Raw genomic sequence first — 16,968 nt, 5'->3', positions numbered from 1 at the left:
ATTAAAAATAAAGTTTTTCACTTATTTTAATCTAAAGTTTTATAGCTGTTCTTATACTTTACTAGTCTCAGATTTTCAGTTGTTAAATGCACCTAGAAATACATGCATTCTTATGACAGTTTTTTTCCCTAATTGCTCTCTTGCTTTTCAATAGCTAATTGTTTTTTTTCTGTAATATCAGTTTTACTTCCATATTATAAATGAGGTTAAACTATTAATAAGTTCAAATTCTTAGTACATTTCTAAAAACAATCTATTTCCACAATGCAATTTTGACATAAATCTCAGATTCTCTAATTTACAGTTAGTGAGAAATCAGCAAACATAAGCCTCTTTCAACAGATGTGAAAATGGCAATGAAAGAAAACTAAGTCAATGTCATTTTCCCCCTCCTTACCCCCCCAACTGCTCTCCTCCCTGGAACATATTACCTTTCCTCTCCTGTCCTTTCAACAGCTATTTCTGATAGAACCTATTGAAGGTGAAGGATCAAAACAAAACCTCTTACAGAAATGAGAAAATATCTAATTATACTTCTACAAAAAGTAAAGCTTGGAGGAAAATAATCAACTGAAAATCTGCATTACTAGGTTAACATAAAAACATTGTGCCGCAGAAAGCTGCTTCTTCCACTGTCACCCTTGGTCTCAAGGCGGTGGCCAGAGTCCCACAGCTTTTAACTGAGTGGTAGACAGGAAGTTTAACAGCAGCAAAAATCAAAGAACCCGTTCCTCACACACACCCCAGAAAAGCCTTCCTGCACTGCCCCCGGCCCCGCATTATCTCCCGAGACATGTTCCTCTTACAGCTTTCCCCATGAAATGGGGACTCTGACCCATCTAGACCCCAGCACTGTGCCCAGGGCAGCTGCAATACTGCTCCCGAGATTCCCCTCCTTCTGAGGGATCGGAGTCCATCTGTCACTGTAAATCACAACCTTCCACGTGTGGAGTTTCATAACGTCCAAAGGCTTTAGCAAACCTCATCTTATTTTCTACTACTTGTCTGATAGGCAAATCAGGACTTACTGTTCACTTGCTACAGGTGAGATGAAGGTTCGAGGTTAAGTGGCTTACCTAACAGCTGACCTTTTGTTGAGTGCTCACAATATACCAGGCCCAGTACTGGGCTGAGGCAGCATTTGTTCACACGATCTCATTCAAGCTCACAACTAACTGATGGGAGAGATGGTGTTATTTCCATTTAACAACAGGAAAACGGAGTCTTGGAAAGGCTATTTAACTTGCCTCAAGTCAAATTTTTTAAGTAGTAGACACAAAACTAACCCAATATGTTCAGAACATATTCTGAGAGACTAAGGTACTCTCGTGGCCTTTGGTGTACCAGCGAATTCATATCACACAAAACAGAGAAGGAAGATTTGACTTCTGCCACCCCGGAATAGGGAGCTGTGTGTCTCAAGAAACTCAGGCATTAAAGCGTATACAGATGGTGCCCTTGGGCCCAGCACATTGAAGGTGTTCAATGAACAGGTAATGAGCCCAGGTTTTAAAGTATTCATTCGGCTAGATAAGGAGGAAACCTGCAAAATGATTTCAATTTGGCTGTTACTTGGAAAGGAACCTCATCTTGCCTGGAAGTCCAGATTATGCGAGACGAGCAGCGGGGGAAGGTGGGAGGACAATTTAGAGGCTTAACTGGATTGTAAGTATTTTGTGAGTCAAAACCACCACTATGTCTGAAGTTCTGACACTGAAACCATTACATTAGGACAAACACGTCAGACAGACAGCTGGATTATCCAACTGGCTCTTCTGTGTTATCATCAGCTGTACGATTTAAGAACTGTAAATTACAATTGAGTTACCTCTAGTCAGCTAACAATCTGCATGTGAACAAGGACTGTTTCCTGTCTTTGGGATTTCTTTAAACATATAAATCAAGTCAGAATAGGTTTCTTAATGTAAAAAACCTTTATTGCTATTTCAGCTTAAGAGGTGACCAAAAATATTCTTGCCTTAACTCACAGCTTCATAGAGTGCCATGGAATGTGGTTTCATCTGTTATCTTCCTCTAAAGCAAAAAAAAAAAAAAAAAAAAAAGGCAAAAAAATTCTGTTTAAGAAACTAATTCTACATACAAGTTAGAGAAAATTACAGTTTCATGCCAAAATAAAATATTTATAAAACAATAGGTATTCCATTTTAAAACGAAGCCATGAAAAAGATACTCCATTTTATTTTATTTATTATCGTTATTGTTATTTTTTACAAACAATAGATTTGCTGCAACATGCTCTGGCTCATATTATTGAATTAAAAAATTTAACACATTTCAAAAATATCAAAAATACACTATCATGAGTCTTAGGACTACAATACAACAATGATTGCACAAAACCATAAGATATGAACTCACTGTCCAGATGACATCAACTGGCAACAGTGAGAGAAAACCCTATAGCATCTGGGAGAAGTGCATGAAATTTAGAATACAAGGAGCTTATGTGTGATTGAATGATCATCAAATGAAGGAAACAGCAGGATTTACTGTAGCTGCTTTTCTCAATCTAGGAAGTGCTTACCCAACTATGGGGCAAAAGTCACTAACTGGAGAGAAAGATTAACTTGCCTCTGTGGTTGGGGGAGTCTGAAAAGACCCCACCCAGAGGGAAGTAAAAAGTGATGCAACACAGTTCTATAGTGATGCTGCAGACATCACTGAATGGCTTGGAGACTAATTATTTAATAATTGGTACATTTATCGATAACAGCCAAATGCTCCCTTATGGAGGTCTCTTCATTAATAATTATTGAGTAGATAGAGAAGGTGAGCCTGTGGCTTGCAAGTACCTGCTTTCGCTGAAGGTCTACAGGGAAAGAAGAGCATCGTTTGATATTCAGTAGACAAACCAAACCTAACTGGCTCCATCTCCCGGAAAATAGCACTCGCTACAAACAACTATATTAGCACCCAGTGATTACCAAGCTGCTTGTGTTGGCTCTTCTATACACCAAGGAAATGAATTCATCAACTTATTGCACACATACACTCTACAGTAGTATTATAATAAAGCCCTCGCTTGTATCAGGAGTGCCAATTCAATGACTCTATGGCAGACTCTTCATGACATACTAGCATTCAGATTTTCAGATATATTTCCAATCCATTTGGATAAAAAGAATACCGTGGCTGCCAAGACTCATGTGTTTTTCCTTCTTCCATGGGACTCCTGAACTGCTCCAGAAGCAGGAGTGATACCCTTTCACAACTTCTCTTAAAGTTCTCTATTAAATGGGAGATACACACAGAGACCTGAGAATCATGCAGAGGCCCGAATCTCTGGGCTAGAGATCAACCGTACTCTGCCCACCTGGGGAACACATCCTCTGGGTAAAGTCCTGGGAAGTAGATTACATTCACCTGGAGACAGATTACTGGATTTTACCACCTGACAACCTAATCAACTCACACGACTGTAAATGACCTCATAGGTCAAGAGTTCTGTATATTTTTGGTAACAGGCGATGGCCTTTTTACCCTCTATTTTAATACAGAGCAATTATAGAGGGAAATGAATGAAAGGCAGTTACAGGAAAGAGTAGTTAGTTTGGTACAGCCTATATTAAAGGTTTTCAATGCAACCTAATGTTTCCTGAAAATAAACCTACCACATAAAAGAACATTTGGAATTTTATAGTTCTTCTGATGAAAAAACAAATGCGTTTACTTTTGGTGAAATCACTTCAGAATGGGGTGTTCCCGATAAGTAGGGTGGGAAACAAAGACAAGAAAAGGGTTCACAGAGATAAAGGACTATTTTTAAGAAACTATACTAAGAAAGTGGTATATTCCCAAAGTAACTTTCTTTTTTAGACAGCATCACTATTCTGTAACTCAAAAGTTCTGCTGTCTGGGTAAGAAGATGTTTTACATCACCCATCACTATTATCTTGAGCTTTTTCTTCATTTTCGTTTCTCCTTCATTTTTTCCCCCATTTTCCCATATAAAAATAGGGCAGCAACACACTCTTTGTTCCCCTTTTTCCAGCGGCACCTCAACTTTATAGGAACCATTATATGCCCCACTTCAAATCAAGACCTGAGATCTAAAACTTTTTAGTAGCTGACCAGTAGTTTGATACACAGACATTTTCCTGGCAATGTGGGGACTCAAACTCAGATTTTTGAGGGGTTGAACTCTAGACGGCTACTTGGAGTGGTATGGAGTCCCCAAGAATGTACCCCACTGATGCACACACAGCTATGGGGCCTTGGAGAAGATGAGGATACATAACCATTTGTGGAAAGATCATCTGGTTTTCTACTATTGCTTTAACAAAAACTTCCAAAACACCCCAAAAGATATAGATAGACACATCTATATATATCTCAAATCTATCTTTAACATTTTGTTTCTCATAAAGCAAATTAATGGTCCCACACTATTTCTTTTTAATTGTGAAAGTATTCTAAAAAATTCAAAGCACATTCCCCATTGGGTAAAATCAAGCAATGTCAAAATTTTGTAGGAGTAAGCAGGAATTTTCCTAAGTAAATCTTCTAGTGGAAAAGGCAACAGAAATAGGAACTACATTTTGCTAGGGTTATGTGGAATGTGCAAAAAATACAGTAAACCAGGTTTTCTGTAAGCTTAGGATTTTCTCAATTAAGTCTTTCTTATATTAGTAATTGAGCCCAGTACTCTGAAACCATGTGAGGTGGATAAGCAGTGTTCAGAAGAGTACTCTGTTAAACATTAAAGAGGTGAACTCAACTCATTTCCGACACTTTAGAAAACTGTCCCTCTACTCTAGATTAAGAGAAGGGGCATGTCTAACCCATGAGCTCCATCCATCCATCCATCTGTTCGCATTCAGCCTCAGTCTGTGCAGAGTCCCCTGCTACACGCAAGGTTACTTGGACGCCAACAGCATCAGCCTTGGCCCAACATATGAGAAGGCTGGTGGCCAACTCCATCACGTGTTGTGGGAAGAGGCCAATCCCCAAATACTTCTCTGGAGATCTGCTGGGCGATTCCTCACAGGAGCCACATTTGTCAAGGAGTTAATCTCTTTTTTCTGATTTGGGGGGGAAGTCGTTTTAGTCCTTTCTCCTTCCCCATCTTCGTCCCCAAGGATGCTACTCTCCCCAGTTGGACATCCAACAGTTCAATGATTTCCCAAGGCCCTTCCTAGCCCCCCTCACAGAATGTGCCAACGCCCGATGATCACTGTGTCTACAGACAGAGGTGCCGGGCTGCCTCTAAGAAGACTGGCTCGAGTGCAGATTCAAAAATAAAAAGTTCACAGTCAATGAAAAGTGCTCTCATTACATTACATACATAAATTATCTGTTTGATTGGTTCTACATTTCCAATAAACATCATTTCGAAAGGCTGTATTCTCGTAGAGAAGAATGAAAAGCCATGTGACTAGTCACATCACATCCCATCAGTTAGGTTGAGATATAAGGTGATTTCTCTGTCACAGAGATCCATCAGCAGCAATTAGTGAAGAGAATCAATCTTCAGTTATTTCCTCCACAGAAATAGCCCCTTTCCTGCCCAGGCAGGCAAATTCTCAAATGATCCTAGGAGAGAAAGGGTTAATGGCAGGTGGTAGGATTGATACAGAAGAACATCTGCTCTCTTCCCAGTGACTCTGGGAATTCCAACGCAGGTTAAATGTGAAACTTAACACTGATGGTGTTTACTAGCTTATCCGGAGCAAGACCCTGATAGCTCCCACCATTTTTGGCTCCAAGTTCTAACCCCCTAAGCTATGGTTTAGAAATGCAGAGGCAAAATGCCTCTGGAAGGATCTCTGCCCCGACACTACACAGCCTTCCCTGATACCACAGCTCCTGGGGGAGGATTACAGTGCTGTGTCAAACTCCTCCGGGAGCTCGGTCCGATCCTCTTCGCTGGGCTCAGGCTCCGGCCTGCCTTCCTGGTGCTGTTTCATCTGCTCCTTCACTTCTTCTTCCAGGTCACGAGGAACAACAAACTGATCCTCTGGCTCCAGCTGCGTCGGGGCAGCAAAATAGCCAGTCTTCTTCTTGGGTGCTTCTGTGGCCACCTCAATGAGGTTCAGGCTATCTTCTAGGGGCACAATAGAGCCGTTGGAGAGTTTCTTTCCATACAGGCAGGAAGTAGAGGGGGACTTCTGCAACTCCATCTTGTCCTTGCTCACTGGCAGAAGTATGCCACTGTTCACACTGTTCTGTCTTCGGATCCCAAAAAATGATCCTCTAGCATGTTCTTCGGGACACGGGGTAGGAGAATTCTCTGTAAGAGTGGGGGAGTTCTCAAGATCCCTTCCCCTACAGCAGTGGATATCTACTTCTACTTCTACCTTACTGCCATTTGTTATGACTCCTTCCACAGGCTGGTCGTCATCACTGTCCAGGCCATTGTCAGACTGGTTACTCGAGAAAGTCGCACAAGAAGGCTGGCGCTGAAAAACCCCAGAGGTGGGTGTTGGATGAAGGCTGCAGCGCCTTTCTGGCCTTGGAAGCAAGCCAGCATCCAGGCCAACAGTGTTGTGTTCATCAGAAGCAGTGGACCCCACCTCACTGCTCACCTCTGAAGTGGACATCTCACTGCCAAACTCAGAGGCAATACCACTACTGGAGGAAGGAGTGGTTGGTTTGGGGGGGTCTTTGATAATGGTGGTTGAAGCAAACCCCACAGGACCTGGGAGGGTGAGCCCATTCATTTCACACGTGCACCCTTCCTCACCAATGTTCAAATAAACCACCATTGCCCCCACATTGTCCTGACAACCATAGCTCTGGGCTAATGTGCACAGCTTCTTGGCAGCTGCTAATGGGTCCTGCACGTGGCGTACCGCGTTGACAGCTTCTGTATATGACAAGTGTTCCCACAATGCTTTGTTTCCCAGAATCAGCAACTCATCTTGAATGGTAAGTGGAGTGGCAGATATGTGGGGCTTGGGGAGGATCCAAGGGTAGAGGTATGTACAGCCCAGCATCCGGGTACAGCAGGTTACCCCATTCACTTTGTTGTCCTGGAGACAAGCAGAATGCAAATTCTGAGAAACAAGCAATAATGACGTATAATTTTTTTATCTTTCTAGATCATAATGCCTAGGGCTATACAGTAAAAGAGAACGGACATATTGTACGGTTTTTCCGAGGATTTCTATAATTTTTTTTTTTTAATTTTTTTTTAACGTTTATTTTTATTTTTGAGACAGAGAGAGACAGAGCATGAAGGGGGGAGGGGCAGAGAGAGAGGGAGATACAGAATCGGAAGCAGGCTCCAGGCTCCGAGCCATCAGCCCAGAGCCTGACGCGGGGCTCGAACTCATGGACCGTGAGATCGTGACCTGAGCTGAAGTCGGACGCTTAACCGACTGCGCCACCCAGGCGCCCCTGGATTTCTATAATTTAAATGGACTTACAAAAATAAATGTACAGAATTCTAAAAGGACAAAGTATCCTGTGGTCGTTATACCAAATAGTTCACAAGACTGAAGTTAAAACCAATTAAAATTAAGTGGCTAGAAGGCACCTCCATCTCAAAAGGTATTTGCTCTCGGGGCACCCGGGTGGTTCAGTCAGTTAAGCGTCTGACTCTTGAGGTCATGATCTCACTGTTTGTGAAATCAATCTCTGAGTCAGGCTCTGTGCTGACAGTGTGGGAGCCTGCTTGGGATTCTCGCTCTTCTTCTCTCTCTACCCCTTCCACACTCTCTCAAAATAAATAAATAAACTTTAAAAAAAAAAAAAAAAAGAGAGATTTGCTCTCAATGAAGCACAGGCCTCGGCATGTCCTTAAATAGAGGATGATCTGTCAGAAAAACAAGAAGTAGAGGGGCACCCGGGTGACTCGGTTAAGCTGCTGACTTCAGCTCAGGTCATGATCTCACAGTTTGTGAGTTTGAGCCCTATGTGGGACTCTGTGCTGACAGCTCAGAGACTAGAGCCTACTTTAGATTCTGTGTCTCCCTCTCTCTCTGCTCCTCTCCTGCTCTCTCTCTCAAAAATAAACATTAAAAAAAAAAAAAAGAAAAGAAAAATAATAAGTAGAACAATCATTAATTCTCCATCACTAGTATTCTCACAGAGTCCAAAACTCAGGTGGGTCATTAAAAATGATTTCTCATTGGGGCACCTGGGTGGTTCAGTCAGTTAAGTGTCCAACTTCTGCTCAGGTCATGATCTCACGGTTCGCGAGTTTGAGCCCCATGTCCACCTCTGTGCTGAGAGCTCAGAGCTCAGAGCCTAGAGCCTGGAGCCTGCTTCAGATTCTGGGTCTCACTCTCTCTCTGCCCCTCCCCTGCTCATGCTCTCTCTCTCAAAAATAAAAAATAAACATTACAAAAAATTTTTTTTAATGATTTCTCATTAAAGGCACAGTTGGGACTGAAAAGATTAAGGAAGATATTAAATGGCTAAGAGAATCTTTGTAGCTAAAGCATTAAATAATCTCTAAAGCTATTTAGCTTAGAAAAGTAAAATCTGAATTCCATAGCATAATTTACCTACTGTAAGGATCGTATGAAGAAAGAATAGCGGATCAAGTCACAACTGATAGAATTCTAAACGTAGAGGAAAAGGAATAATCCTAGATGCAGGTGATTTATTTTCAAGAGAAAAATCAGGGGTGCCTGGGTGCTCAGTCAGAGCCTGCTTCAGATTCTGTGTCTCCCTGCCTCTCTGCCCCTGCACTGCTCTTACTCGGTCTCGGTCTCTCTCTCTCTAAAATAAACATTAAAAAAAAAAAAAAAAAGATAAAAAAATCAAACAAAGCCTCTGAAGCCATCAATATATCTGTTTCACAGCTGCAGTGACTCTCTGGGTAACCATCCTGGCCCTCTCATTTACCAGAATTTGTCATAAACTCTATATTTTAATTTCCTCATGTGTAAAATGGAAATAAAAACACTTCTTTCATGGGGATTATTCTGAAAATTAAATAAAATAATAGGAGTAAAGTGCTTAGCAAATAATAAATGTCTGTGGTTAAACTAACATTTATAAGAATAATTCCTGCTTGCCTAGGACACCCCAAGAAAAATTACCTAAATTCTGAAAAAACAAATTAACCATAAAGTTATCTTTTGTTTGTTTTGACTGAAAGACCTTTCTAAGAGCAACGCCTCAGCTTTCCAGAATCTTCTTTGTATCAACCCACATTATAATGGTACTTTTTTTTAGTTTTGTGTTCCTTGGGTGGAGTCAAATCTGCGTAACCCATCCACAGAATTCTGACAGACAGCCCAGAAATGGGCCCACACAAATAAGGTCCCCTGGTCTTTGCCAAAGGAGCAAAAGCAGTTTCTTAATGGAGAAAGGACAGTCTGTTCAATGACTGCCGCAGAAACAACTGGACACCCACATGCAAAAAAGGGAAAAGGAATCTAGACCCAGAGTTTACATCTTTCACAGAAATTAATTAAAAACAAGCCACAGACCTAAATTAAAACATGAGACTTCTGGAAGATAACACAGAAGAAAATCTAGGTGAGTTTGCTAATGAGTTTGCTAATGAGTTTGTAAACACCAAAAAGCATGATCCATGAAAGAAAAAAACTGTAAGTGGGCCTTCTTTAAAACTAAAAGCTTCTGTTTTGCAAAAGGTACTGTTAAAAAAAAGACTCTAAGAAAATATTTGCAAAACAGATATTTGATAAGGACTTGTATCCAAAATATACAAAGAACTCTTAAAACTCAACAATAAACAATCAAAAATGGGCAAAGCATCTGAGAATTCTGCTTTGTAGTAAACAGTGTTCACATGCAATTGCTAAAGTCTCTTTGAAAGCAAAAATGTTACTCTACTAAAAAAGGAGAGAAGCTATAAAATAGCACAGATATTGATGCTTCATTACAAAAAAACAAACAAAAAAACAAATTAAAAAAACCCACCAGAGCATACTAAGCCATACACAGTATACACAGGAAAAATATTTTGAAACTTTGCATTTCACAACAGGGATGTCAAACTGTAGAATTTTCTCTTTTTCTGTTTAGAGTAACAAACCAGAGGAATTAAAAATTAACCAAGGGAGACATTTACATTTATTTTACATGCCAGCTATCAATCTGAAGGATTGCAAACTAAGACTTTTCATTTCTAATTTGCCTTTTCTTTTTGCTAGTCATTAACTGCTCTTTAGGTTTTCTTCTAATACTATTATCTGGATTGGATACAATTTACACAGCTTGATGGGAAGAAAATGGAACTTCACTGCCTGTATGTAGAACAGCATTCACTAGATCTGGGGAGAAGTAACTGGCAATGAGTGAAATTCACCTCTGTTATGATGGCTTTCTGGTCCTTCACCCTTTGAGCCTCCTCCGGGTCCTGTTCCAGGCTGAAGACTTTCGAGAGTGGCACTGGCTTTCCACCACGGCACAGGACTGCTTGGCACGTGCCGACGTTGGCCACAGTCAGACTGAAACTACTTGTTGGGTCAGCAGTGTCAGGGCGGATATAACAAAGGAGAGCGGAGGAGCCCAGCTTCTGTCCAGCCATTCCCAATTTTCTGTTAAGAAGGAAAAGAAAACAGGGGCACCTGGGTGGCTCAGTTGGTTACGCTCAGGTCATGATCTCACAGTTCATGAATTCAAGCCCTGCATCGAGCTGACAGCACAGAGACTGCTTGGGATTCTCTCTCTTCCTCTCTCTGCCCTTCCCTCTCTTTCTCTCTCTCTCTCAAAAATAAGTAAACTTTAAAAAAAAGAAAGAAAGAAAAGAAAGCAAAGACATGGTAGCTAGTTTTAGAAGCGGCAGTCCTTCATGTCCGTGATTTCCTTGTTTCTCTGCCACATGACTGTGAACCAGCCTCACCCGTATCCACCTAAAGGCAGTCTCTTGCTACAGATGATGGTGAAGAGTTCTGCCTTCCATGCTCAGTGGACTGAGGAAAGAAATTTTACAAACAGGTTGGGGGTAGGGGAGACAGTGAACATACATCTTTCTCTACTGCTTCTGCTTGGGTCTGATCCTAGACTGCAGTGACCTCATTCAAGTCACTTGCAACTTCAGCACATCAGAATCACCTGGAGGGCTCTTTAGACTAGGCTGCTGGACCCCACCCCCAGAGGTTCTGATTGGGTGGGTAAAGCGCTGGCCCAATAATCTGCAAGTCTAACAAGTTTCTGGTCATGCTGAAGGTGCGGCTCCTGGAACAAGCCCTCACTCAGTCTTTACGTTCCTTGAAAGAAGGGTCACACTGTTCCTTCTAGATCTCCCATACACATGGCATCCATTCCCTAGCACATGGCACACAATGCTAACCACAGGGCAGGTGCTAGGAGAAAGATCTGGTTGCAAATTCCAGCTCTGACATGTGCTCATTGCAGATCCTCAGCAAGATATTTCTCTGAGAAACTTGCCTGATGAAATACCTACCTCTTTCATTTGTTTGGAAAATTAAAGATATGGTATGAGGAAGACTTGGTCTTCTGGCTGGCTCTGGGAGGTGCTTCATAAACCAAGTTCTCTTTCCTAAACTCTTTATTTCGCCAAGCTCCTAGCTCAATTCTATTACTGAAAAATGACTCCTTTCCCAGCATCTTTGCTTTATGTTATAATGAGAGACAAAACTGGTTTGGGCTCCAGGCTATTCCATCTCAACCTCATCGAGACAAGGTCACCACTGCTCAGCTGTGCATGTCCTTCACAGAGCCCACCTGATACGCAAGATGTAATATTAGCTACTAACAGATCTTCACTAGTTTGGTTATGTAGAGTTTTTGCCCTTAAGTGGCTTAGAAGATTAAATGGTCAACTTTCTTACACCATACACAAAAATAAACTCAAAATGGATGAAAGACCTCAATGTAAGACAGGAAGCCATCAAAATCCTCAAGGAGAAAGCAGGCAAAAACCTCTCTGATCTTGGTCGCAGCAACTTCTTACTCAACACGTCCCAGAGTAAAGGGAAACAAAAGCAAAAATGAACTACTGGGACCTCATCAAGATAAAAAGCTTCCGCACAGCAAAGGGAACAATAAGCAAAACTAAAAGGCAACTGATGGAATGGGAGAAGATATTTGCAAGTGACATATCAGATAAAGAGTTAAGTACCCAAAAATCTATAAAGAACTTATCAAACTCAACACCCAAAAAACAAATAATCCAGTGAAGAAATGGGCAAAAGACATGAATAGACACTTCTCCAAAGAAGACATCCAGATGGCCAACCGACACATGAAAAAATGCTCAACATGACTCATTATCAGGGAAATACACATCAAAATCATAATGAGATACCACTTTACACCTGTCAGAATGGCTAACATTAACAACTCAGGCAACAACAGATGTTGGGGAGGATGCGAAAAAAGAGGATCTCTTTTGCATTGTTGGTGGCAATGCAAGCTGGTGCAGCCACTGTGGAAAACAGTATGGAGGTTCCTCAGAAAACTAAAAATAGAACTACCCTATGACCCAGCAATTGCACTAGTAGGCATTTATCCAAGGGATACAGGTGTGCTGTTTCGAAGGGACACATGCACCCCCATGTTTATAGCAGCACTATCAACAACAGCCAAAGTATGGAAAGAGCCCAAATGTCCATCAATGGATGAATGGATAAAGAAGATGTGGTATACACACACACACACACACACACACACACACACACACACACACACACACACACAATGGAGTATTACTAGGCAATCAAAAAGAATGAAATCTTGCCATTTGCAACTAAGTGGATGGAACTGGAGGGTATTATGCTAAGTGAAATTAGAGAAAGACAAAAATCATATGACTTCACTCATGAGGACTTTAAGAGACAAAACAGATGAACGTAAGGGAAGGGAAGCAAAAATAATATACAAACAGGGAGGGGGACAAAACAGAAGAGACTCATAAATATGGAGAACAAACTGAGGGTTGCTGGAGGGATTGTGTGAGGGGGGGTGGGCTAAATGGGTAAGGGGCACTAAGGAATCTACTCCTGAAATCACTGTTGTACTATATGCTAACTAATTTGGATGTAAACTTAAAAAAATAAATAAAATTTAAAAAAAAGATTAATTGGCCAATCCTCAATAATAAGTATTCTAAATACACAAATCTGAGCAGTACTTTAACCCTTTGTAGGTCACTGACTCTTTGCAAAGACTCTTACAAAAGCTTATGCCATCTTCCTTCCCCTAAATGTACAAACTACATTGTACACACACAACCTTCTGCTCCCAATTTCTGGGCTTCCCAGATCCTCAGTGGCCTCTGGGTTCAACAGAGAAAACAGATGGCTCCCCAGGCTGGTTAAAGGACCAAAGTCCCCACATTACTCGGTGCTGATATATAAAGAACAGTCACAGCAGGAGGAGCAAGATCTCACCTTGATCCTATACCTGTAATTTAGACCCTGACCTTCTGGCTTAGTGAGATTTAGTTTTCCAAAAGCAGAACTGAGTTAGAGAATATTCAACCCACCTGCTTACCTGTGAGACACCAAGAAGGTGTTAGCCATGAAAACAGTGTCATTTGTTGACTGCTGTACTTCTTCCAAAAGCACATCTGCCATGGTGCACTGGAGTAGGCGAGGGAGCTCCTCATTACGGTCCCCGTCAAACATGCCATACACGGCTCCCACCCCCTCTGCAAAGTTATCCACAGCTAGGGCAGATACACACAGCCTGTAACACAAATATGAAAGAAACAAAGATCAAAGAAAGTTACGGTAAAAGCATTATTCTCCAGGGAACCTTCTTTGAAAAGTATTAGTTGAGGGTGGAAAGAACAGTAGTAAATTCTAATCTACACATGAAATAAGTATTAGATAATTAAGTAGCATCTGAAAGAGGTGATGTCATAAGAAGTGGGGGAATTCAGCCCCACTCAGGAGCAGTACATACTAGCTTTGCAATGCTGCCAAAGGCTGGAAATGTTTTCCCTTAGCAATGATTAATGACTAGTATGGCCAACATCCTTCAGCCAAAGATCCCCAGAAGCACAATGACGGTTGGACGAGTTGGGTTTATTATGCTTTGCAGCAATAGAGAATGTGTACCATGGAACTCTGGGGTGAATAGGTTAAGAGCGTGTTGGAGAAAATCTACTACAGGATTTGGGCTTTTGTTGGGTCATTTTGGGGATGGTCTAATGAAACAGGGGACCATCCAAGACTGGGTGCTATCAGAACATGGGGCCATTCTGTGGTTGGCTATCTCAGTAAATCTTAACTATAGGGAAAGAAGATTAGCAGGAGGATAAAGCTGTAAGTGGTAAAGAAAGTAGCAGTCACCATTTTAGCCTTGAGAGGGGCTGTTTGGTATTTTGTGGACTGTACATTCATCTTGTGTTTGTCACACTGCATCACAGTCTCAGGGGGACCTTCTCTGAGGCTGGCATTCTATGATCTGTTTATGTCCCAGAGGAGAACAACATGGCCTAGCTTTCAGCATCAGATCAGATGTCAGGGGCTGCCTTTTTCATTTCTCTCCATGGCCAAGATACTCACTTATTTCTCTGCCCTGCCATCTCAGCCAGTCCATGGCTCCAGAAGGTTGATGTAACTGTAGAGTCGGTGGTTGGCAAAGGTTTCTGATCAATTTTCAGGGTTGTGATATGGCTGTGGGAAGTGCAGGAAGGGAAGGTTAAACCACATATCCTTCTGTGTTTTACAAAAACTATCCCAGCAAGAACATGTGTTTTTATAAAATCATCTGTTGACAGACCAAGATTCATTTACAGAGAGACTGCATGAAAGTAGTGTACTGATCTACTGGCCAAGAAGGAGGAGAAAGGAAAGGGGTAGGTAGGAGGAAGAAACAGGGGCCAAATATTGCTACAGCTGATACTGTTCATTTCAATGAAAAACGAAGCACAACAGATTTCAAAGTTTTAGCCACCTGTCTACTTAAATATTCTGATACAACAAAGTCTTGGTGCAATGAATGAGCCTGCATCATTTCTTCGATGACATAATGTAATGTTAATCGGTGTCACCTAAGATGTCTATGTGAAAATATTCAGTGTGTGGGTGTGGCTGAGCAGTAGCCATGACACTGAGTTCTGATATAAATGGGCTGTCTACTGGATACACTATCCCTCCATAACTGAATTAAACGAGAGACTGAGGGGCTTTATGGCCTAATTCATTCTATTTCTTTAATCAAGATCTCTACAGAGCTTTAGGAGATCCACACATGGCTGGTAGAACTAAGAGACATGTGGATTCAACTTCAAAATTTTTCCTACCTAAATGTGTCCAGCGTCTTGTGTTCCAGAACCAGATTTGTATTTCCGGTCAGGTCAAGGTCTTGTAAAGTAGCAGGCAGAGCCTCCGGAATCAAGATCTCTGTCAAGTCATTGCAACTTAGGTCTACAAACTGAGAGGAAAATGGAGAAATCAAAAGAAAATACATCACAGAGAGTGAATTCTTAACTCCCTAACTCTCAGCCCCCTAGTGTATCCCCAAAGGAAACTTCATTTCTTCCCAGGAATCAATAAAATCTATTGTGATCCCAAACTGCCGTTTGCTTCCCCTTTATGAGACGAGAACACCCTGCCATTTCTCCAGCAGGACACCATTCCATCACATAAAAGTACCTGGATCTGAGGCAACTGCAGAATTTCTGGGAAAATGCTGATGTTGTTGGAGTGTGCGACAAGGGTGTGAAGCCTTCTGCAGTTGGCTATGGTCGTGGGAATGGTTTTAAGCTTGTTGCCACTTAGGTTCAGTTCTTCCAACTGCTCCAATTTATTCAGTTTGCTGAAAAACAAATAACAACATAGCACAATGCACTCAAAATGAGAAGATGCCAAGCCAGTTTTATAGCAGCCACACACAGAGTGCAGCGGCGACCTGGTCTGCTGCCAGAGGACTGGTCAGAGTGAAACAGCCAGACACCAACAAAGGGAACGGCTCCTCAAGGTGACTGTTCCTGCTGAATCTCAGCCTCATCTGCTTCTCACTGTGTTTCAAGGACTAAAGCTTCCCTTGATTCTCTTATAGCTGCTAGACCTTGTGGGTATGAACATTATCTGACTTATGGGAAGTGGCTGAATCAGCACTAGCCCACTGTTCGAAGATTATTATGGTACTTGCTTGGCCACTGACTAGTTGCAAAATACTGTGATATTTAATGTCAGTGGATATCAATATCCTCAGCTATAAAGTACTAAATCATGACTAAGATTCCATTCAGTGTTAAATTTCTACAGTTACCTATTAATAACATAATCCATCTTTAGTAGACATTTAAGGAGTGCTTACTATATGTATAGCCATGTGCCACAAACTGTGATATAAGCAAATCACATTGTTCTACGGGACTAAGCAAAGCTTTCTACACAACAAGCAAAATGTCTTCAGACAGCTGAACATCTTTATCGAGATTATTACAAACTGCTCTGATTTATTTATAATTGATTTAAAAATTATAAAAATAATAAACTGCCATAATGTGGAGAAAGTTTGGAAAACAAATCAACAATACCACCAATCTGAAATTACTTTTCTCATTTTGCTAAATGAGATTCATATTTAGAATTTTCATATGCATGTGTTTTATATAAAATTTATGTCCTACCAAAATTTTTATATGTGTATTTATTTTACATAAAATTTATATCCTTCCCTTTCTACATATCATAAACAATTTCTTTTTTTAAAGTTTATTTATTTTGAGAGACAGAGAGAGAGAGAGAGAGCAAGCGAGCACATGAGCAGGGGAGGGGAAGAGAGAGAGAGGGAAAGAGAATCTCAAGCAGGTTCCACACAGTCCGCGCAGAGCCTGACGTGGGGCTTGAGCTCGTGAACTGTGAGATTATGACCTGAACTGAAATCAAGAGCTGGAGGCTTAACCAACTGAGCCACCCAGGAGCCCCTCCATATATCATAAATAATGTCTACTGATAGAAAATTCATAAATACTTTTTAGTAACCAAACTCAGTAAACTAAAATTGTTTTCTTTCTGATTACAAAAGTAATGTATACTCATTGAAAAAAAAAAACCTGAAAAATAAAGATGAACAGAAAAAAATTCTTTTAATCCTACTACCAAA

The 16,968-nt window shown here is 41.1% G+C and overlaps 1 protein-coding gene across 4 annotated transcripts in view; it reads right to left on the bottom strand.

The window, feature by feature from the left end:
- Positions 1 to 2,029: 2,029 nt before the first annotated feature.
- The window catches only part of PHLPP2 (PH domain and leucine rich repeat protein phosphatase 2), a 75,826-nt gene continuing 60,887 nt past the window's right edge, over positions 2,030 to 16,968 (bottom strand). For all 4 annotated transcript variants that reach the window (XM_042918368.1, XM_042918370.1, XM_042918369.1 and 1 more), the window contains 6 exons: positions 15,510 to 15,672; positions 15,158 to 15,288; positions 14,418 to 14,528; positions 13,399 to 13,593; positions 10,247 to 10,478; positions 2,030 to 6,992 (listed from right to left, as the gene is read on the bottom strand). In XM_042918368.1, the coding sequence (XP_042774302.1) occupies positions 5,838 to 6,992; positions 10,247 to 10,478; positions 13,399 to 13,593; positions 14,418 to 14,528; positions 15,158 to 15,288; positions 15,510 to 15,672 (1,987 nt within the window). In that variant the 3' untranslated portion in view covers positions 2,030 to 5,837. The remainder of the gene's footprint in view (positions 6,993 to 10,246; positions 10,479 to 13,398; positions 13,594 to 14,417; positions 14,529 to 15,157; positions 15,289 to 15,509; positions 15,673 to 16,968) is intronic.

Source organism: Panthera leo, chromosome E2 (assembly GCF_018350215.1).
Source record: "Panthera leo isolate Ple1 chromosome E2, P.leo_Ple1_pat1.1, whole genome shotgun sequence".
Lineage (NCBI taxonomy): Eukaryota > Metazoa > Chordata > Mammalia > Carnivora > Felidae > Panthera > Panthera leo.
The sequence above is the reverse complement of the archived record's forward strand: the minus strand, read 5'-3'. Positions and strand labels throughout refer to the sequence as shown.